General features: G+C 37.5%; 1 protein-coding gene across 25 annotated transcripts in view; it reads left to right on the top strand.

The window, feature by feature from the left end:
• Window positions 1-23,697, top strand: part of SENP7 (SUMO specific peptidase 7) — a 199,069-nt gene that overhangs the window by 14,709 nt on the left and 160,663 nt on the right. For 13 of the 25 annotated variants that reach the window (XR_010155284.1, XM_001146469.6, XM_001146607.6 and 10 more), the window contains one exon: window positions 4,642-4,737. Coding sequence is in view for 23 of the 25 variants with exons in the window: in XM_001146607.6 (XP_001146607.2) it covers window positions 4,642-4,737 (96 nt within the window). In the remaining 2 variants the exon portion in view is untranslated. Of the gene's footprint in view, window positions 1-4,641; window positions 4,741-23,697 lie in introns of all 25 variants that reach the window. The other 12 variants (XR_008547289.2, XM_009446062.5, XM_054682115.2 and 9 more) reach the window with 1 other exon arrangement.

The following is a 23,697-nucleotide window of genomic DNA, read 5'->3' as shown; positions in this document are numbered from 1 at the left end:
AGGTCTCCCTAGTTTTCTTAAGTCTATGACAATTCTTCAGTCTTTTTTCTTTCATGACCATGACACTTTTGAAGAAAACTGGACAGTATTTTGTAGAATATCTCTCACTTTGGGTTTCTTTCAGGTTTCTCAAGATTAGATTAAGGTTATGACTTTTTGGGAGGAATACCACAGAAGTGATGATGACCTTCTTAGTGCATTATATCAGGGGGTACATGATAGTGATATATCTTAATACTGGTAATATCAGCCTTGATTGTTTGGTTAAGATGGGGTCTGCCTGTTTCCTCCATTGTAAAGTTACTTTTTTCCTCTTTATAATTAATAAATATCTTAGGGGAGATGCTTTGAATCTATGCAAATATACTATTTCTTCTCAAACTTTTGTTTACTATTTTAGCATCTATCAGTGTATCTTGCCTCCAAATTTATATATGTGGTATTTTGGTGGTTTTCTCTTTTGCTCATTCATTATAGATTTATGAATGTAAATTCTTCGATAAGGGGCCAGTGTGGTGGCTCACAACTGTAATCCTGGCACTTTGGGAGGCCAAGGTGGGAGGATCACTTGAGGTCAGGAATTTGAGGCCAGCCTGGGCAACATAGTGAGACCCCATATCTACAAAAAAAATTAGCTGGGCATGTTGGCATATGCCTGGAATCCCAGCTACTTGGGAGGCTGACATAGGAAGATCGTTTGAGCCAGGGAAGTTGAGGCTGTGATCAGCTGTGATTGCACCACTGCATTCCAGCCTGGATAACAGAGTGAGACACTGTCTCTAAAAAATAAAAATTCTTATGTAAGGCAGAGCTGATCCTCTTCCCCCACTTACTTACTTACTTACTTACTTATTTATTTATTTATTTAGAGATCCTCCTGCTTCAGCTTCTCAAAGTGTGAGGATTCTAGGTGTGAGCCACTGTGCTTGGCTTCACTTATTTATTTGTATCAATATGGACTCATAGAATATTTAGTTTATTCTATGAGTTATAATCCACTACTGTCATTACAGATTTGTTGGTCAAAGTATTCCAGCCTTGGGAGATCTTTCATGTTGGCTGTACCCTTGTGACGTGCTCCTATCTTTTTTTTTTGAACACTTACTTTCTGACACTGTATATTTTTTGGCACTGCAAGATGCTTATGTTGTGTTTTCCCTGCCCCAGGCTTGGAATCAACCACTTTCCCAGGGAGCCCTGGTTCTTTCAATTGAAGGATGATATTTAGAAACCCAGGTCTGTGTGCTAGGTATACTTGCAACTGGGATGTCATTGTTTTTAGGCTTTATCAACAGACAAGACTAGAAAAATATATGTTCACACATACAACATACATATGTCTATTTTCCCACACAAACACATGTATCTATATTTATTTCTGTATCTCTATCTATATATCTATAAAAAATTAATACTGATACTTCTGATTCCAGTCCAACACCACAAGGCTTATTCTAGCTTTTCCTCTTTCCTTATTTTTTTCTGTCTCTCATTATCTACAATATATTTACTTATTTCTTAATCCCGTAATTTATATGTAAAGTTGCGTTAGTGTGTTTAAAAAAGGTAGACTTTCTTAGAAAATTAGCATATTTCATTATTGTTAGTAGTTTATATTACTGCCTTTTCCCTCCAGGCTGCTAGTGGAAATAAGTTACCAAAAGGATAAGAGCTTTGATGGATATAGGGAGAAGATACTAATACATGTTGAATTTAAAGTGTTTGGCCTGGGCCTGGTGGGTTGGCTCATGCCTATAATCCCAGCACTTTGGGAGGCCAAGGCGGGTGGATCACTTGAGGTCAGGACTTCAAGACCAGCCTGGCCAAGATGGTGAAAGGCCCATCTCTACTGAAAATACAAAAATTAGCTGGGTATGGTGGTGCATTTTTGTAATCCCATCTACTTCGGAGGCTGAGGTGGGAGGATTGTTTGAACTCGGGGGCGGAGGTTGCAGTTAGCTGAGGTTGTGCCACTGCACTTTCAACCTGGGAAACAGAACGAGACTCTGTCTCAAAAAAAAAAAAAAAAAAAAGTGTTTGAAGTGTTTGGCTGGGTGTGGGAGCTCATGCCTCTAAACCCAGCACTTAGGGAGGCCAAGGTGGGAGGATTGCTTGAGCCCCAGAGCCCAGGAATTTGGGACTAGCCTGGGCAACAAAGTAAGACCCTGTGTCTGCAAAAAATAAAAAAATTAGTCAGATATGATGGTGCATGCCTGTGGTCCCAGCTACACAGGAGGCTGATGCAGGAAGATTGCCTGGGCCCAAGAGGTAGAAGCAGAAGTAAGTTATGTTTGAGTCACTACACGCCAGCCTAGGTGACAGAGTGAGACCATGTCTCGAGTAAATAAATACATGTTTAAGAAATATTTCTAAAATGATACTAGATTGTTGTAGAGATATTCTAAAGTTCAATTAAGAACTTATTTCACTGGGCGAATTAAGGCCACCCAGACACAACCAGAATTAATACTTTGGTGTGTATCCTTCTAGTTTATTTGTCTCTTTATAAGAAACATATTAAAAAATAGAAAACCACAAAATACTGTCTTGTAATCTTTTTTCCTACTTACCTATATATCATGAACATTATTTTCTGAAATCTAATTTATTAAAGCATTGGTCAGTAGATATTTATTGGGTATTCAACATGTATTGGACACTGTGTTAGGCATAAGTACCAGGGAAACAGTGGTGAACATTTTTTTCTTCGACTTTTATTTAAGTTCGGGGTACATGTGCAGGATGTGTAGGATCGTTGCATAGGTAAATGTGTGCCATGGTGGTTTGCCGCAAGAACAACCCATCACGTAGATATTAAGGCCAGCATCCATTAGCTATTCTTCCTGATGCTCCCTCTACCGGTCTGACAGGCCCCAGTGTGTGTTGTTCCCCCATTGTGTCCATCTGTTCTCATCATTCAGCTCCCACTTAAAAGTGAGAACGTGCATTGTTTGGTTTTCTGTTTCTGCATTAGTTTGCTGAAGATAATGGCTTCCAACTCCATCCATGTCCCTGCAAAAGACACGACTGTGTTCCTTTTTAGGGCTGCATAGTATCCTATGTATATATGTTTTATATTTTCTTTATTCAGTCTATCATTGATGGGGATTTGGGTTGATTCCATGTCTTTGCTATTGTGAATAGTGTTGCAGCAAACATGTGCATGCATATATCTTTGTAATAGAATGATTTATATTCCTTTGGGTATATACCCAGTAATGTTGCTAGGTCAAATGGTATGTTTGCCTCTAGGTCTTTGAGGAATCACCACACTGTCTTCCACAATGGTTGAACTAATTTACAATCCCAGCAGTGGTGTAAAAGTGTTCCTTTTTCTCTGCAACATTGCCAGCATCTGTTGTTTTTTGACTTTTTAATAATAGCCATTCTGAGTGGTGTGAGATGGTGTCTCGTTGTCGTTTTGATTTGCATTTCTCTAATGATCAGTGATGTCGGCCACATGTGTGTCTTCCTTTAAGAACTGTTTGTTCATATCCTTTGCCCACTTTTTAATGGGGATGTTTTTTTCTTATAAATTTATGTTCCTTGTAGACTCTGGATATTAGAGTTTGTCAGACGGATAGACTGCCAAATTTTTCTCCCAATCTGTAGGTTGTCTGTTCACTCTTTTGCTGTACAGAAGTTCCTTAGTTTAATTAGATCCCATTTATCAATTTTTGCTTTTATCGCAATTGCTTTTGGCATTTTTGTTATGAGATATTTGCTTGTGCCTATGTCCTGAATGGTATTGCCTTGATTTTCTTGTAGGGTTTTTATAGTTTTGTGTTTTACATTTAAGTCTTTAATCCATCTTGAATTAATTTTTGTATATGGTATAAGGAAGGGGTCCAGTTTCAATTTTTGCATATGGCTAGCCAGTTCTCCCAGCACCATTTATTAAATAGAGAATTATTTCCCCATTGCTTGTTTTTGTCAGGTTTGTCGAAGATCAGATAGTTGTAGGTGTGTGGTCTTATTTCAGAGTTCTCTGTTCTGTTCCATTGGTCTGTTCCATTGATTCTGTTCCAGGAATGCGTGGTATGGCATGATGGTTGTGTAGATAAAATAGTAATTTTGACAAGAATCTGGAGTACTTCACTAGGGAGAGAAGGAAGAGCATTCTAGATTGTGGGAAGAGTATATGCAAAGGTTTAGAGGTATAAAATAATATGATGTGTTTGAAGAAGGTTGATTTCATTCATTGTGGTTGGGTTGTAGTTTTGATGTGATGTGATGTGAAAGAGCCCAAATGGTAAAGAGTTTTACAATTGTTAAGAGTTTTATCTGTAAGTAATGGCTACCATTGTTGAATTTTAAGTATTGCAGCCATAATTAGGTTTTATGTATTAGAGAACTCTGGGGCTGACATTTGAAAGGTTAAAAGGGGAAGAGACAGCAGACAAGAGAATAGTTAGGAAGCTCTTCTGATTCTTCATTCAACTTTCATTTGACTTTCAGAGTCAAGGAGAGGTTTTTTGTAAATAAAATTATATTTAATTGCATATAAATTAAGCACTGAATTTAAAACTCCTTAAAACAGTTAGCAAATTATTGATGCAGGGTAATATAGTGGTTCTGTTAGCTGAATTAGCTCTTGTGTATAGTTCAATTAAACTAATTATTTTCTCATCCTATTTTCAGATAAGAAAGATGTTAAATGCAAAACCAGAGGATGTCCATGTTCAATCACCACTGTCCAAATTCAGAAGCTCAGAACGCTGGACTCTCCCTTTGCAGGTGGTAAATAAAATTAATTTATTTTAAGTATACAGTTTTATTTGATATGTTTAAAATATTGTAATAAAACTGAATGTTTATTTTCTGATATGTCCCTTTTTTGGTTTTCTTGTGTTATTTAATTGCAGATTTTAGTTCATTTTTGGCATGTTGAAATGATACTTTGAGGTTAGGCTCTTCAGTTTAAAACTATGTATATATAATTATGCATAATTGATTTCATCATGAAATTTAAATCTTATTATTGTAAAATAAATTCTGTTTTAAGTTTACTAAAACGATAAGGTTTATAGAATTGTTTGTTCTTATGCACTTGACCCATTTTAAGTTTGAGAATGTATGTTTTAAGGAGTAATATAACTATATTTCAAAAGATATTTTGATTATAAATCTGGACTTTATCTCATTAAGCATTATAATCAGGCTTTGATGAATAAGGATTAAGATAGCAGTTTTTTGTGTTTTGTTTTTTAACTTTTATTTTAAGTTTAGTGGTACAAGTGCAGGTTTGTTCCATAGGTAACTTGTGTCATGGGGGTTTATTTACAGATTATTTCATCGCCCAGATATTAAGCCTAGTACCCATTAGTTATTTTTCCTGTTCCTCTCCCTCCTCCCATCCTCCAACCTCTGAAAGGCCCCAGTGTGTGTTGTTCCCTCTATGTGTCCGCGTGTTCTGATCATTTAGCTCTCACTCATAAGTGAGAACATGCAGTATTTGGTTTTCTGTTCCTGTGTTAGTTTGCTGAGGATAATGGTCTCCAGCTTCATCCATGCAAAGGACATGATCTCATTCTTTTTTATGGCTGCATAGTATTCTGTGGTGTATATGTACCACATTTTCTTTATCTAAACTACCATGGAAGGGCATTTAGGTTCTTTACAGTCAGGGTCTGTGTTGCTCACACTGGAGTGCAGTGGCACACTCATAGCTCATTGAATCCTTGAACTCCTGGGCTCAAGTGATCTTGCTGCCCAGCCTCCTGAGTAGCTGGGAATACAAGCAGGTGCCTGGCTACTTAAAATTTTTTTTCTGTAGAGGTGGGATCTTGCTATGTTGCCTAGGCTTGTCTTGAACTTCTGGCCTTAAGAAATCTTCCTACTTTGGTCTCCCAGAGTGCTGGGATTAGAGGTATGAGCCATTATGCCTGGCCTTGGAATGTGGAAGTCCAAGATGAAGGTGCTGGCACGGTTGACTTCTGAGGCCTCTTTACTTGGATTGCAGATGGCTGTCTTCTCTCTGTGTTTTCACATGGCTTTTTCTCTGGGCACACGTACCCCTAGTGTCTCTTCTTCTTATAAGGACATTAGTTCTATTGGATTGGGACTCCACCCACATGACCTCACTCAACCCCTTTTAAGGCCCTGGGAGTTGGGGCTTCAACATATGAATTTTGGGGAAATACAATTCAGTCCATAACTGTAGCATTTATTTTAGGATAACATGTTTTAAGTAATCTTAAAATGTATATTTTTGGTTACAAGAAAAATTAACCCTTATTTATTTACGTATTTTTTTTTCGAGACAGGGTCTTGCTCTGTCACCCAGGCTGGAGTGCACTGGCACACTCACGGCTCATTGCAGCCTCAGCTTCCTGGGCTCAAGTTGTCCTCCCACCTCAGCCTCCTGAGTATCTCGGATTAGAGGCATGCGCCACCATGCTTAGCTAGTTTCTAAAATTTTTTTGCAGAGACAAAGTTTTGCTGTGTTGCTTAGGTGAACCTCCCACCTCAGCCTCCTGAAGCACTGGGGTTACAGGCGTGAGCCCCCGCACTTGGCCCTATTAACCATTTTTTTTTTTTTTGAGATGGCGTTTTGCTCTTGTTGCCCAGGCAGGAGTGCAATGTCGCGATCTCGGCTCACCGCAACCTCTGCCTTCCGGGTTCAAGCGATTCTCCTGCCTCAGCCTCCCCAGTAGCTGGGATTACTGGCATGTGCCACCACGCCCGGCTAATTTTGTATTTTTTAGTAGAGGTGCGGTTTCTCCATGTTGGTCAGGCTGGTCTCGAACTCCCAACCTCAGGTGATCCACCTGCCTTGGCCTCCCAAAGTGCTGGGATTACAGGCATGAGGCACCGTGCCCGACCTCCTATTAACCATTTCTAAAATTTGTTCTTGGAGGAGAGATTTGTCCTCAGTATTCTTTGCTTAAAATTAGTGTAAAAGAACATTTAGAAATTTTGTTATTAAATAATACATTTGTTGGTTTGTATTGGATACAAAGAGTACATAAAAAGGGAAACAATAAAGGAGACCAGGTGACTTCTGTTTACTTAAAAAGAAAATAATATATTTGCATAAGGTTAGAAAATTTGGGCTGTGTAGAAAGGTACAAGGTGGGCTGTGTGTGGTGGCTCACACCTGTTATCCTAGCACTTTGAGAGGCTGAGGTGGGAGGATCTCTTGAGCCCAGGAGTTGGAGACCAGCCTAGGAAATATAGCGAGATCTTGTTTCTACTAAAAATTAAAAAATAATCTAGGCGTGGTCTTGTGCACCTGTAGTTCCAGCTACTCAGGAGGCTGAGGTGGGAGGATCTCTTGAGCCCAGGATTTGGAGACCAGCCTAGGAAATATAGTGAGATCCTGTTTCTACTAAAAATTAAAAAATAAGCTAGGCGTGGTCTTGTGCACCTGTAGTTCCAGCTACTCAGGAGGCTGAGGTGGGAGGATCCTTTGAGCCCAGGAGTTCAAGATTAAAGAAAGCTATGATTGTGCCACTGTACTCCAGCCTGGGAAACAATGAGACCCTGTCTCAAAAAAAAAAAAAAAAAGTATAAAATGAAGCAAATAGAATCTCGTTCTGTCCTTTTTCTCTAAAGGCAACCACTATTAATGAGTTTTTTTCATTTATTTCTAGAAAAAAGCATATTTCCATATATATGGGTTTATATTGTTTTTTGATATTTGCAAAAGTTAAGTGATACTTAAATTTTGGGAAATCGACATCCTGTTTGAGATTGGAAGTGGCACATGTCAGCCTTACTGTGCTCTGTGGTTGGCTTAAAGTTCAACGTATTTGCTAAATATTTGCTCATACTTTGTGTAGTGTTTGAGGCTGTGCAAGTATCTTGCCGCATTTCCACTACTCAACTTTTTTGTTGTTGTTTTTAGTGGTTTTCAATGGAAGAGAAAGGAATAAATGCCCCTTTCTATAGTCTTTAGGAGAATTTTAACTCATTTATTGATTTGTTTGTGATTTTTATTAACATATAGTTACGTTAAACAGGCAATCTTAAGTGTAAAGTTAGATGAGCTCTGACTAGAGTAACATATTGTCATGCTCCAGAAATTTTCCTTGTTTTCATTTTATCTTTTAAAAAAATCAAAAGAATTTAATATATTTTTAATTAATTCATTTTTCTTTTTTATGTGACTCAAGTATATGACTCAACCATTGTGTCTTTTCCTCTTCTGTTGCTTGTACCTCCAGCATGATTCTGGCAACCATTCTTCTGATTTCTGTTTCCATAGTTTTGCCTGTTCTTAAATTTCATAAAAATGGAATCACATAATATGTACTCTTTTGTGTTTGGCTTCTTTTTATTCAGTATAATATTGCTAACATTTATCCATGTTTTGCATCTATCACTGGTTTGTTTCTTTTTATTGCTATGTAATATTCCATTATGTGAATATATTATGGTTTATTTAATTCTCTATTGACTGACTTTTAGGCTCTTTTTTTTTGTTTGTTTTTGTTTTTTTTTTGAGACGGAGTTTCCCCCTTGTTGCCCAGGCTGGAGTGCAATGGCACGATCTCGGCTCACCACAACCTCTGCCTCCCGGATTCAAGCGATTTCTCCCACCACAGCCTCCCGAGTAGCTGGGATTACAGGCATGCACCACCACATCCGGCTAGTTTTGTATTTTTAGTAGAGATGGGGTTTATCCATGTTGGTCAGGCTGGTCTTGAACTCCTGACCTCAGGTGATCCGCCTGCCTCGGCCTCCCAAAATGCTGGGATTACAGGCGTGAACCACTGTGCCCGGCCTGGGCTTGGTTTTAATTTGCATTTTTGTGATGACTAATGACGTTAAAAACATTTTCTGTGGCTGTTAGGTGGAGTGTTCTGTAGATGTCTATTAGGTCCAGTTAATCACTTCCGAGTTTAAGTGAGAGTCTCTTTGTGAGCTTTCTGCCTCAATGATCTGTCTAATGCTGTCAGTGGGGTGTTGAAGTCTTTCACTATTATGATGTGGTTGCCTAACTAAGTCTTTTTGTAGGTCAAGCAAAACTTGTTTTATGAATCTGGGTGTACCAATAGTGGGTGCATATATAATTAGTTAAGCCTTTTTGTTGGATTTTACCATTTATCATTATGTAATACCCATCTTTGTCCTTCTTAATTGTTATTTGTTTAAAGTCTATTTTATCTGATATAAGAATAGTGGCTCCTGCTCTTTTTTATTTTCTGTTTGCATGGTAGATCTGTCTCTTTCCCTTTACTTTGAGCCTGTGAATGTTGTTAGATGTGAGATGGGTATCTTGAAGATAGCAGATGGTTGGGTCTTGTCTTTTTATCCACCTTGACACTCCATGTCTTTTAAGAGGGACGTTTAGCCATTTATACTCAGGATTAGTATTGATATGTGAGATTTTGATCCTGTCGTTATGTTGTTGGTTGTTGTATAGACTTGACTTTGTAGTGTCTGTGGGCTATGTGCTTAAGTGTATTTTTGTGGTAGTAGGTGTCATTCTTCTGATTCCATGTTTAGTACTCCCTTAAGGACCTCTTTCTTGTAAGGCTGGTGTAGTTGAAGCAAATTCCCTCAGTATTTGCTTGTCTGAGAAGGATTTTATTTCTCTTTCACTTATGAATGTTGGGCTGGTAGGATATGAAATTCTTAGTTGGAATATCTTTTCTTTAAGGTTGCCTAAAAGAGGCCCCCAATCTCTTCTGGTTTGCAAGGTTGCTGCCAAGAAGTCTGCTGCTAGCCTGATGGGAGTTCCTTCTGTACATGACCTGACCCTTCTCTCTAGCTGCCTTTAAGATTTTTTCTTTTGCGTTGACTTTGGTGAATTTGATGACGATGTGCCTTGGCGATGGAGTCTCTCTCTGTCGCCAGGCTGGAGTACAGTGGCGCGATCTTGGCTCACTGCAACCTCCGCCTCCCAGGTTCAAGCAATTCTCCTGCATGAGCCTCCCAAGTAGCTGGGACTACAGGCACATGCTGCCATGCCCAGCTAATTTTTTGTGTTTTAGTAGAGACAAGGTTTCACTGTGTTGCCCAGGCTGGTCTCGAACTTCTGAGCTCAGGCAATCCAGCTGCCTCGGCCTCCCAAAGTGCTGGGATTGCAGGCATGAGCCACCGCGCCTGGCCTGCATGTCAGCCTTTCTATTGTGATTAGGGAAATTTTTGTGGACCATATCCTCAAATGTATTTTCCAGTTTGCGTATTCTCTCCCATTCTTTCTCAGGAATGCCAGTGAGTGATAGATTTAGTCTCTTTACATAATCTCACATAAATTATCCCTCCACTGATGAAATGTTTCTATACCTATAAAACTCTGAAGACTCTGCCAAAGAGTTCCTAGAACTGATAAAGGACTTTAGCAACCTTTCAGGATACAAAATCAATGTAGAAAAAATCAGTAGCATTTCTAGACACCAAATAATGTCCAGGCTGAGAGTCAAATCAAGAACACAATCCCATTTGCAATAGCCATAAAAAAAATGAAATACCTAGGAGTACAGTTGACTAAGAAGGTGAAAGAGTCTACAAGAAGAACCACAAGACACTGCAGAAAAAAATCAGAGATGACACAAATAAATGGAAAAACAATCCATGCGCATGGATTGGAAGCATCAGCGTCACAAAAATGACCATACTGCCCAAAGCAGTCTACAGATTCAATGCTATTCCTATCATACTATCAATGTCATTTTTCAGAGAATTAGAAGAAACTATTCTAAAATTCATATGGAACAAAAAAGAGCCCAAACAGCTAAAGCAATCCTAAACAAAAAGAATAAAGCTGGAGGCATCACAGTACCTGACTTCAAATTATATTATAAGCCCACAGTAACCAAAACAGCATGGTACAGGTATAAAAACAGACACATAGAGCAATGGAAAAGAATAGAAAACTCAGAAATCATGCTGCACACCTACAACCATCTGATCTTTGAAAGGCTGACAAAAACAAATAATGGGGAAAGGATTCCCTATTCAATAAATGCTGCTGGGACAGCTGGCTAGCCATATGCAACAGAATGAAACTGGACCCTTACCTTTTACCGTATACAAAAATTAACTCAAGATGGATTAAAGATTTAAATGTAAAACCTCAAACTATAAAAATCTTAGGAAAAATACCTAGGAAATACCCTTCTTGTTATCAGCCTTGGCAAAGAATTTTTGGCTAATTCCCCAAAAGCAATTGCAACAAAAACAAAATTGACAAATGAAACTTAATTTAATTAAAGAGCTTCTGCACAGCAAAAAAAACAAAACAAAATCCCTAAGGAATGGGAGAAAATATTCACAAACTATTGCCTCTGACAAAGGTCTAATATCCAGATTCTATAAGGAACTTAAATCAACAAATGAAAAACCAATAACCTTATTAAAAAATAGGCAAAGGACATGAACAGATATTTTTCAAAAGAAGACATACAGGTGCTCAGAATTCCTATGAAAAAGTGCTCATCGTGACTAATCATCAGGGAAATACAAAGCAAAACCACAGTGAGATACCATCTCACACCAATCAGAATGACTATGATTAAAAAGTGAAAAAACAGATGCTGGCAAGACTATGGAAAAAAGAGAACACTTATATACTGTTTGTGGGCATGTAAATTAGTTCAGCCACTGTGGAAAGCAGCTTGGAGGTTTCTCAAAGAATTTAAAGCAGAGCTACCATTTGAACCATCAATCCTATTACTGGGTATATATCCAAAAGAAAATAATAGTTTTTCCAAAAAGATACATTCAGTTAAATGTTCATCATTGAGCTATTCATAATAGCAGAAACATGGAATCAACCTAGGTACCCATCAGTGGTGGATTGGATAAAGAAAATGTGGTATTATACATCATGGAATACTATGTAGCCATAAAAAAAGAATGAATGTCCTTTGCAGCAACATGGATGCAGCTGGAGGCTATTATCCTATGCAAATTAATGCAGGAACAGAAAACCAATATTACATGTTCTCATTTATAAGTGGTAAACACTGAGCACACGTGGACATAAAGATGGGAACAACAGATGCTGGGGACTACTAGAGGAGTTAGGGAGAGATGGGGGAATAGGTTGAAAAACTACATATTTGGTACTATATTCACTACCTGGGTGATGGAATCTGCACCACCACCCCAGCACCACTCAATATAACCATGTAAGAAACCTCCACATATACCCCCTGTATCTAAAATAAAATTTGAAATAAAAAAACCCATCTCTATAAAAAATACAAAAAACTAGCCAGGTGTGGCACATGGCTGTAGTCCCAGTTACTCACATGGCTGAAGTGGGAGGATCTCTTGAGCCTGGGAGGCGGAGGTTGCATTGAGCTGAGATTGCGCCACTGCACTACAGCCTAGGCAACAGAGTGAGACCCTGTCTCAAAAAAGAAAAAAAATCCTCAGATTTGAAAATAAAACCTTTTCAGATGTTGATTACCAATTCTTTTTTTTTATTATTATACTTTTAAGTTTTAGGGTACATGTGCACAATGTGCAGGTTTGTTACATATGTATACATGTGCCATATTGGTGTGCTGCATTCTATATCTTCTTTTGTGAAATGTCTTTTAAATTTTTTTGCACTTTAAAAAACAAATTTTTCTGCTTTTGTTTATTCATTTATTTAATTTTTTTTTTTTGGTGGAGATGGGTTCTTCCTATGTTGCCCAGGCTGGTCTTAAACTCCTGGCCTCAAGTGATGCTCTCACCTTGGCCTCCCAAAATTTGGAGATTACAGGTGTGAGCCATTGTACCTGGCCTAAAATAAATTTCCTTGTTGATTAATTTAGAATTACATTCATCCATCTTAATTATTCTCTGAGTTTTGATAAATGTATACACATTGCAACTACCATCATAATAAAGATGTGTGTGTGTGTGTGTGTGTGTGTGTGAGAGAGAGAGAGAGAGAGAGAAAGAGAGAGAGAGGAAATTTGTATAGTCATACCTTGGAAATACTGCTGGTTTGGTTCCACATCACTGCACTAAAGCAAATATTGCAGCAAAGCAAGTCATCTGATTTTTTTTTTTCGTTTCACACTATATACAAAAGTTATGTTTACACTATACTGTAATCTATTAAGTGTGTAATAACATATCTAAAAATGTACATACCTTCATTAAAAAACACTTTATTGCTAAAATATTCTATCCATCTTCTGAGCCCTCAGCAAATCATTGTATTGCCACTCGAGCATGGCTCAAAGTTGCCTCAAAATTGATGGCTACTGACTGATCAGGGAGGTGGTCACTGCTGAAGGTTGGGATGGCTGTGAAATAATAAATTGTCTTAAAATAAGACAACAATGAATTTTTCCACATTGATAGACTCTTCTTTTCATGAAAGATTTATCTGTATTGTGCCATGCTGTTTGACAGCATTTTATTTACAGTAGAACATCTTTCAAAATTGGAGTCACAGTAGAACTTCTCTCAAACCCTGCCACTGCTTTATCAACTAAACTTATGTGATATTCTAAATCCTTTGTTGTCATTTCAACAATGTTCACAGCATCTTCACTAGAACTAGATTCCATCCAAGAAACTACTTTCTTTTAAAAAAGAAGCAACTCCTCATCTGTTTAAGTTTTCGCATAAGGTTGTAGCAATTCTGTCCCATCTTCAGGCTCCACTTTTTTTTTTTTTTTTGAGATGGAGTCTCCCTTTGTCGCCCAGGCTGAAGTGCAGAGGTGTGATCTCGGCTCACTGCAACCTCCGCCTCCCGGGTTCAAGCGATTCTCCTGCCTCAGCCTCCTGAGTGACTGGTACTACAGGCGTGCACCACCATGCCTGGCTGATTTTTGTATTTTTAGTAAGGACGAGGTTTCATCATGTTGGCCACACTGGTCTCGAACTGCTGTCCTCAGGTGATCCACCTGCCTCAGCCTCCCAAAGTGCTGGGATTACATGCATGAGCCACCATGCCCGGCTCAGGCTCCACTTATAATTTTAGTTCTCTTGCTGCTTCCACCACATCTGCAGTTACTTCCTCCATTGAGGTCTTCAACCACTCCAAAGTATCCATAAGGGTTGCAGTCAGGTTCTTCTAAACTCGTGTTAATGTTGATATTTTGACCTTCACCCATGAATCACAAATGTCATTAATGGCGTCTACAATGGTAGATCCTTTCCAGAAAGTTTTCAGTTTACTTTGCCTAGATCCAGCAGAGGAATCACTATATATGGTAGCTATATGATGTATTTCTTAAATTATAAGACTTGAAAGTTGAAGTTACTCCTTGATCCATGGGTTGCAGAATAGATGCTGTGTTAGCAGGCATGAAAACAACATTAATCTCCTTGTACATCTCCATCAGCACTCTTAAGTGACAAGGTGCATTGTTAATGAGCAGTAATATTTTGAAAGGAATCTTAAAAAATTTTTTTTTTCTTTACTTTTAAGCTCCGTTGAATTTGAGGACTCTCTTTCTGAGTAGTCGTTCTCAAAGCTTAAAAGATTCAGGAAGTCATGCTGTAACAGATGTTCTGTCATCCAGGATTTGTTGTTCCATTTCTAGAGCACAAGCAGAGTAGATTTGGCATAATTCTTAAGGGGCCTAGAATTTTTCATATGGTAAATGAGCATTGGCTTCAACTTTAAGTTACCAGCTGCATTAGCCCCTAACAAGAGAGTCATCCTGTTGTTTGAAGCTTTGAAGCCAGGCATTGACTTCTCCTCCTTGGCTCTGGAAGTCCTAGATGGTATCTTCCAATAGAAGGCTGTTTCATCTACTTTGAAAATGTATTGTTTAGTGTAGCGACCTTCAGCAATTATCTTAACTAGATCTTCTAGATAACTTGCTGTAGCTTCTGCATCAGCACTTCCTGCTTCACCTTGCAATTTTATGTTATGAAGATGGCTTCTTTCCTTCAACATCATGAACCAACCTCTGCTAGCTTCAGACTTTTGTTTTGCAACTTCCTTACCTCTCTCAGCCTTCATAGAGTTGAAGAGAGTTAGGATCTTACTTTGGATTAGATTTTGGCTTAATTAAGAGAACATTGTGGCTGGTTTGATGTTCTATCCAGACCACTAAAACTTTCCCTATCAGCAGTAAGACTGTTTTGCTTTCTTATCATTAGTGTGTTCACTGGAGTAGCACTTTTAGTTTCCTTCAAGAATTGCTCCTTTGCATTCAGAACTTTGCTAACTGGTGCAAAAGTCATAGCTCTTGGCCTGTCTCGACTTTCATCATGCCTTCCTCACTAAGCTTAATCATTTTTAGTTTTTGATTTAGATTGAGACACTTAAGACTCTTCCTTTCACTTTGAATACTTAGAGGCTACTGTAGGGTTATTAATTGGCCTAATATCAATATCGTTGTGTCTCAGATAATAGGTAGGCCCTAGGAAGAGAGAAACTGAAAAATGACCAGTTGTTGGAGCAGCAGAATACCCACATTTATTAAGTTTGCTATCTTACATGGATACAGTTGGTTGCGCCCCAAAACGGTTACAGTAGTAACATCAAATGATCAGAGATCACCATAACAGATGCAATAATAATGAAAATATTTGAAATATTGTGAGAATTAGAAAAATGTGTCAGAGAGATATAAAGTGTGCATGTGTTGGAGAAATGTTGTTGATAGACTTGTCTGGTGCAGGATTGCTACAATCCTTCAATTTGTTAAAAATGTAATATCTGGGCCGGGCGCGGTAGCTCATGCCTGTAATCCAAGCACTGTGGGAGGCTGAGGCGGGTGGATCATGAGGTCAGGAGATCGAGACCATCCTGGCTAACATGGTGAAACCCTGTCTCTACTAAAAATACAAAAAATTAGCCGGGTGTTGTGGTGGGCGCCTGTAGTCCCAACTACTCGGGAGGCTGAGGCAGGAGAATGGTGTGAACCCGGGAGGCGGAGCTTGTACTGAGCTGAAATCGTGGCACTGCACTCCAGCCTGGGTGACAGAGCGAGACTCCGTCTCAAAAAAAAAAATGTAATATCTGATAAGTGCAACAAATAAAGCAAAGCACAATAAAACAAGGTATGCCTATATTTACTTATAGGTTTTTTGATGTGTTTACAGTAGCATGAATTATAAAACTTGCATAGATGCATATAGTTATCATCACAATTAAAATGTTAGGTCCATGACTCCAAAAAAATACTTGTGCTGTCCACTTTGTAGTAATTCCTCCCCTTACCCCTAACCTCTGGTGACATTGGTGTTTTTGTGCCTATAATTCTCTGTTTTCTAGAATGCCACATAAATGCAATCATACAGTATGTAATGTTTCGAGAGTGGCTTTTTTCACTCAGTATAATGCCATTGAGATTGATCTCTGTTAACCCTTGAAGGACATTTGGGTTGTTTCCAATTTTTGGTGATTATGAATAAAGCTGCTATAAATATTCATAGGTTTTTATGTGAATGTAAGTTTTAATTTCTCTGGGGTAAATAGGAGTGAAATTTCTAGATTATGTGGTAAATGTGTATTTAACTGTCAAACTATTCTAGAGTGGTTGTAACATTTTACATTCCCACCAGTAATGAATGAGATTTCTGGATGCTTTCTGTCTTTGGTAGTACTTGGTACTGTTAAGGTATATTTATTGGGTTGCCGCAAAAGTAATAACAGTTTTGCCACTAAAAGCAAAAACTACAATTACATTAGCACCAATCTTATATTTCTTAACATAATAGACTTGACTTTTTTGGAGGAGTTTTAGGTTTACAGAAAAATTGAGGGGAAAGTACAGATAATTCCTATATATTCTTTTATAGCCTTGTCACTCCTTTCCCCTAGTTTCTTCTATTACTGTCTTACTGTGAAAGTTGTCAGAATCCAAATGGAGTCACTAGTGTTAAAAAAGCCCTTAAAAGTAGAGCTGGGGAAGGCTTTCACACTTGTATGCCTGTCAACAAAAACTGTCACAGAAGACTCTGAAAACCACAACCTTGCACAAAGGCCATTACAGCCTTGCACAAAAAAATCTCTGCAAGGACATCTGCACAACTGCCTGTCTAGCCTTGTGTAAGGGTCACCCTTGTTAATGATTTTTGTAGCCAGGGTTACTTATTTTGAAACAGTTGTGTAATCCTCTTCATTTTTTACTTTAAGAACCTTTGTCTTTCTTTCCTCCCTGAAAACACATAGTTTACTATGACATGTATATTCCCATTGTAATGCTTGACTCTCCAGTAAATATCTTCTTTTAGAGAGCTTCTCTGTTATATAGGTACACATTACATTAATGTGGTACATTTGTTACAATTGATGAGCTGATATGAATACGTTATTATTTAACTAAAGTGTACAGTTTTACATCAGGGTTCTCTCCTTGCATTGTATATTCTATAGGTTTTGACAAATATGCAGTGTGACATGTATCTATCATTATAGTGTAGTACAGAAAAATGTTATGGCTCTCAAAATCCTCTATATCCTACTGATTTTAAAAATCTCCATTTTGTTTCCTTTTTCAGAATTCATATAATACTTGGAATCATATAGCCTTTTCAGGTTGGCTTCTTTCAGTTAACAATATACTGTTAAGAGCACTCCTTGTTTTCTAGTAGCTTATAGTTCATTTTATCTCAAAATTAAAAAAAACATACTTTTTCTCTTTTTTTTTTTTTTTTTTTTTTTTGAGACAGGGTCTCGCTTTGTTTCCCAGGCAGGAGTGCAGTGGTGCAATCACAGCTCACTGCAGCCTCGACCTCCTGGGCTGAAGCCATCCTCCCATCTCAGCCTCCTGAATAGCTGGGACAACTGATGTGTGCCACCACACCTGGCTAATTTTTAATTTTTTTGTATAGATGGAGTCTCCCTATGTTGCCCAGGCTGGTCTCAAACAAACTCCTGGGCTTTAGCAATCTGCCCACTTCACCCTCCCAAAGTGCTGGGATTATAAGCGTGAGCCACTGTGTCCAGCAAACAAAACAAAACAAAACAAAAAAGCAAAAAAACACCCAACTATATATCTATATGCACTTTGTTTTTTATAGCAGTTATTGGTTCACGGCAAAATTGAGCAGAAAGTACAGAGTTCACATAAACCATCTGTCCCCCCTTGAGAGTCTCCCTGATATCCTTTTTTAAATTGCTAGACACATTCTAAAAGAGCTGTAACACTTATCATTTCTTTTTATTGGTGAATAATATTCGATTGTGTACATGTATAACAGTTTGCCGATTCACCTATTGAAAAAACCACTTGTCGCTTCTAAGTTTTTAGCAATTATGAATAAAGCTGCTATAAATGTTTGTGTGCAGGCTTTTGGGTAGACCTAAGTTTTCACCTTATTTGAGTAAATACCAAGGAGGACAATTGCTGAATTGTGTTGTAAGAATATGTTTAGTTTTTGTCAGAAACTGCCAAAGTTTCTTCCAAAGTGGTTGTATCATTTTGTATTCCCACCAGCAACTAGTGAGACTTCCTGTTGCTCCAAATTCTTGCCAGAATTTGGTTTGTCAATGTTTTGGATTTTAGTTATTCTAACCGATGTATAGTGGTATTTTTATTTTATTTTTTAAACTTAAACGTTTTGAATTTTATTTTTAAGGATTTTTTTTAGAGCAGTTTTAGGTTCACAGTGGGATTGAGAGGAAAGTACAGAGATTTTTCATAAGCCCCTTTCCTCCATACATGTATAGCCTCCCACATTATCAGTATTCCCCATCAGAGTGATACATTTGTTATGATTAACGAACCTACCTTGACACCATCCCCAAAGTCCATAGTTTACATTAGGGTTTACTCTTGGTGATGTGCATTCTATGAGTTTGGACAAATGTCTAATGACATGTATCTACCATTATAGTATTATATACAGTATTTTCACTGTCCCCCATATCTTCTGTGCTCCAGTCATCCCTCCCCCCACTGAACCCCTGGCAACTACCAACCTTTTTACTTTCTCCGTAGTTTTGTCTTTTCTAGAACGTCATATAGTTGAAATCATACAGTATACAGCCTTTTCAGATTGACTTCTTTCACTCAGTAATATGCATTTAAGTTTTCTCCATGTCTTTTCATGGCTTCATAGCTCATTTCTTTTTAGTGCTGAATAACATTCCATTGCCTGGATGTCTTACAGTTTATTTCTGCATTCGTATACCTAGGACATTTTGGTCACTTCCAGGTTTTGGCAACTATGAATAAAGCTACTGTTAACATCTGTGTACAGGGTTTTGTGTGGACATTTTTTCAGCTTCTTTGGGTAATAAATAATAAGGAGCAAGACTGTTAGATCTTATGGTAGGAATGTGTTTAGTTTTGTGAGGAAACTACAAAACTACCTTCCAAAGTGGCAGTACCATTGTGCATTCCCTACAGCAATGAATGAGAGTTCCTGTTGCTTCTCATCTTTGCCAGTATTTGGTGGTATTAATATTCTGGATTTTTGCCGTTTTAATAGGCATGTAGTAGTATCTCATGGTTGTTTTATTTTCATTTTTCTGATTGCATGTGATGTGGAGCATCTTTTCATATGCTTATTTGCCATCTGTGTCTCTTTGGTGTTATGTTTGTTAAGATATTTGGTCCATTCTTTAATCAAGCTTTTCATTTTCTTTTTTTAAAATTATTTATTTTCCATAAGTTATTGGGGTACAGGTGGTATTTGGTGCCACAAGTAAGTTCTTTAGTGGTGATTTGTGAGATTTTGGTGCATCCATCACCCGAGCAGTGTACACTACACCATATTTGTAGTCTTTTGTCCCTCGCCCCCCTCCCACTCTTTCCCCCAAGTCCCCAAAGTCCATTGTATCATACTTATGTCTTTGCATCCTCATAGCTTAGCTCCCACATATCAGTGAGAACATATGATATTTGGTTTTCCATTCCTGAGTTACTTCACTTAGAATAATAGTCCCCAATCTCATGCAGGTAATTGCAAATGTTGTTAATTCATTCTTTTTTATGGCAGAGTAGTATTCCATCATTCATATTTATATATATATATGTATCTCACAGTTTCTTTATCCACTTGTTGATGGATGGGCATTTGTGTTGGTTCCACAATTTTGCAATTGTGAATTGTGCTGCTATAAACATGCATGTGCAAGTATCTCTTTTGAATAATGACTTCTCTTCTTCTGGATAGATACCCAGTAGTGGGATTGCTGGATCAAATGGTAGTTCTACTTTTAGTTCTTTAAGCAATCTCCACACTGTTTCTGTAGTGGCTGTACTAGTTTTCATTCCCACCAGCAGTGTAGAAGTGTTCCCTGTTGGCTGCATCCATGCCAACATCTACTGTTTTTTGATTTTTTGATTATGGCCATTCTTGCAGGAGTCAGGTGGTATCGCATTGTGGTTTTGATTTGCATTTCCCTGATTATTAGTGATGTTGAGCATTTTTCATATGTTTATTGGCCATTTGTATATCTTCTTTTGAGAATTGTCAGTTCATGTCCTTAGCCCACCTTTTGATGGGATTGTTTGTTTTTTTCTTACTTATTTGTTTGAGTTCGTTGTAGATTCTGGATATTAGTCCTTTGTCAGATGTATAGATTGTGAAGATTTTCTCCCACTCTGTGGGTTGTCTTTTTACTCTGCTGACTGTTCCTTTTGGCCTGCAAAAGCTCTTTAGTTAATTAGGTCTCAGATATTTATCTTTGTTTTTATTGCATTTGCTTTTCAGTTCTTGGTTCATGAAATCCTTGCTTAAGCCAATGTCTAGAAGGGTTTTTCCAATGTTATCTTCTAGAATTTTTATACTTTCAGGTCTCAGGTTTAAGTCTTTAATCCATCTTGAGTTGATTTTTGTATAAGGTGAGAGATGAGAATCCAGTTTCATTTTCCTACATGTGGCTAGCCAATTATCCCAGCACCATTTGTTGAAAAGGGTGTACTTTCCACATTTTATATTTTTGTTTGCTTTGTCGAAGATCAGTTGGCTGTAAGTATTTGGGTTTATTTCTGGGTTCTCTATTCTGTCCCATTGGTCTATGTGCCTATTTTTATACCAGTACCACGCTGTTTTGGTGACTATGGCCTTATAGTATAGTTTGAAATGAGGTAGTGTGATGCCTACAGATTTGTTCTTTTTGCTTAGTCTTGCTTTGGTTATGCGGGCTCTTTTTTGGTTCGATATAAATTTTAGAATTGTTTTTTCTCATTCTGTGAAGAATGATGGTGGTATTTTGATGGGGATTACATTGAATTTGTAGATTGCTTTTGGCAGAATGGTCATTTTCACAATGTTGATTGTAGCATCTGTGAGCATGGGATGTGTTTCCACTTGTTTGTGTCATCTGTGATTTCTTTCAGCAGTGTTTTTTAGTTTTCCTTGTAGAGGTCTTTTGACTCCTTGTTTAGGTTTATTCCTCAGTATTTTTTTTTTTTTTTTTGCAGCTATTATAAAAAGGGTTGAGTTATTGATTTGATTCTTTGCTTGGTTGCTGCTGGTGTATAGAAGAGCTACTGATTTGTGTACATTAATCTTGTATCTGAAAACTTTGCTGAATTATTTTATCAGTTCTAGGAGCTTTCTGGAGGAGTCATTAGGGTTTTCAAGGTAAATGATCATATCGTCAGCAAAAAGTGACAGTTTGACTTCCTCTCTACCGATTTGGATGCCCTTTATTTCTTTCTCTTGTGTGATTGCTTTGGCTAGGACTTCCCAGTACTATGTTGAAGAAGAGTGGTGAGAGTGGGCATCCTTGTCTTGTTCCAGTTCTCAGAGGAAATGCTTTCAACTTTTCCTCATTCAGTATTATGTTGTCTGTGGGTTTGTCATAGATGGCTTTTATTATATTGAGATATATCCTTTGTATGCTGATTTTGCTGAGAGTTTTAATCATAAAGAGATGTTGGATTTTGTCAGATGTTTTTTCTGCATCTATTGAGGTGATCTTGGGGGTTTTTGTTTTTAATTCTGTTTATGTGGTGTATCACATTTATTGACTTGTGTGTTAAACCATCCCTGCATCCCTGATATGAAACCCACTTGATCATGGCGAATTATCTTTTTGATATGTTGTTGGATTCAGTTAGCTAGTTATTTTGTTAAGGATTTTTGCATCTATGTTCATTAGGGATATTGGTCTGTAGTTTTCTTTTTTTGTTTTGTCTTTTCCTGGTTTTGGTATTAGGGTGATACTGTCTTCATGGAATGATTTAGGGAGGGTTCCCTCTTTCCTATCTTGTGGAATAGTGTCAATAGGATTAGTACCAATTCTCCTTTGAATGTCTAGTAGAATTCTGCTGTGAATCCATCTGGTCCTGGACATTTTTTTGTTGGTAATTTTTAAATTACCATTTCAATCTCGCTGCTCATTGTTGGTCTGTTCAGGGCATCTAATTCTTCTGGATTTAAGCTGGGAAGGTTGTATTTTTTCCAGGAGTTTATCCATCTCTTCTAGGTTTTCTAGTTAATGTGCATAAAGGTGTTCATAGTAGCCGTGAATGATCTTTCGTATTTCAGTGATGTCAGTTGTAGTATCTTCTGTTTTGTTTCTTAGGTTGTTTGGATTTTCTGTCTTGTTTTCTTGGTTAATCTTGCTTATGGTCTATCAGTTTTATTTGTCTTTTCAAAGAACCAGCTTTTTGTTTCATTTATCTTTTGTATTTTTTTGGTTTGTTTATATTTCTTTAGTTGTGCTCTGATCTTGGTAATTTCCTTTCTTCTGTTGGGTTTGGGTTTGGTTTATTCTTGTTTCTCTAGTTCCTTGAGGTGTAACCTTAGAATGTCAGTTTGTACACTTTCAGTCTTTTTGATGTAGGCACTTATGGCTATGAACTTTCCTCTTAACACTACCTTTGCTGTATCCCATAGGTTTTAATAGGTTGTGTCATTATTGTCATTCAGTTCAAAGAATTTTTTAATTTCTGTCTTTATTTCATTTTTGACCCATTGCTTATTCAGGAGCAGGTTATTTAATTTCCATGTATTTGCATGGTTCTGAAGTTTCCTCGTGGAGTTGATTTCTAGGTTTATTCCATTGTGGTCTGAGAGAGTGTTGACATAATTTCAGTTTTCTTAAATTTACTGAGGCTCGTTTTATGGCCTATCATATTGTCTTGGAGAAAGTTCCATGTACTGTTGAATAGAATGTGTATTCCATAGTTATTGGATGAAATGTTTTATATATATATATATATATATAAAAACATATGTATATGTTTTTATATATATATATATGTAAATGGTAAGTCTATTTGTTTTAAGGTATGGTTTAAATCCATTGTTTCTTTTTTGACTTTCTGTCTTCATGACCTGTATAGTGCTGTCAGTGGAGTATTAAAGTCCCCCACTAATATTACGTTGCTGTCTATTTCATTTCTTAGGTCTATTAGTAATTGTTTTATGAATTTGGGAGTGCCGGTGTTAGGTGTGTATATGTTTAGGATTGTGATATTTTCCTGTTGGACAGAGCCTTTTACCATTATATAATGCCCCTCTTTGTCTCTTTTAACTGCTGTTGCTTTAAAATTTGTTTTGTCTGATACAAGAATAGCTACTCCTGCTCGCTTTTGGTGTCCATTTGCATGAAATGCCATTTTCCACCCCTTTACCTTAAGTTTATGTGATTCCTTATGTGTTAGGTGAGTTTTCTGAAGGCAGCAGATAGTTGGTTGGTGAGTTCTTATCCATTCTGTAGTTCTGTATCTTTTAAATGGAGCATTTAGGCCATTTACATTCAGTGTTAGTATTGAAATGTGAGGTACCATTGCATTCATCATACTTTTGTTGCTGGTGTACTTAGGTTTTTTGTTTTTGCTTTTTAACTTGTATTTTTATTTTATAGGTTCTGTGTAATTTATGCTTTGAAGAGGTTCTGTTTTGATGTGTTTCCAGGATTTGTTTCAAGAT

This window comes from Pan troglodytes, chromosome 2, assembly GCF_028858775.2.
Source record: "Pan troglodytes isolate AG18354 chromosome 2, NHGRI_mPanTro3-v2.0_pri, whole genome shotgun sequence".
Classification (NCBI taxonomy): domain Eukaryota; kingdom Metazoa; phylum Chordata; class Mammalia; order Primates; family Hominidae; genus Pan; species Pan troglodytes.
Note: the sequence above shows the minus strand (reverse complement) of the source record. Positions and strands in the feature narration are given on the sequence as shown.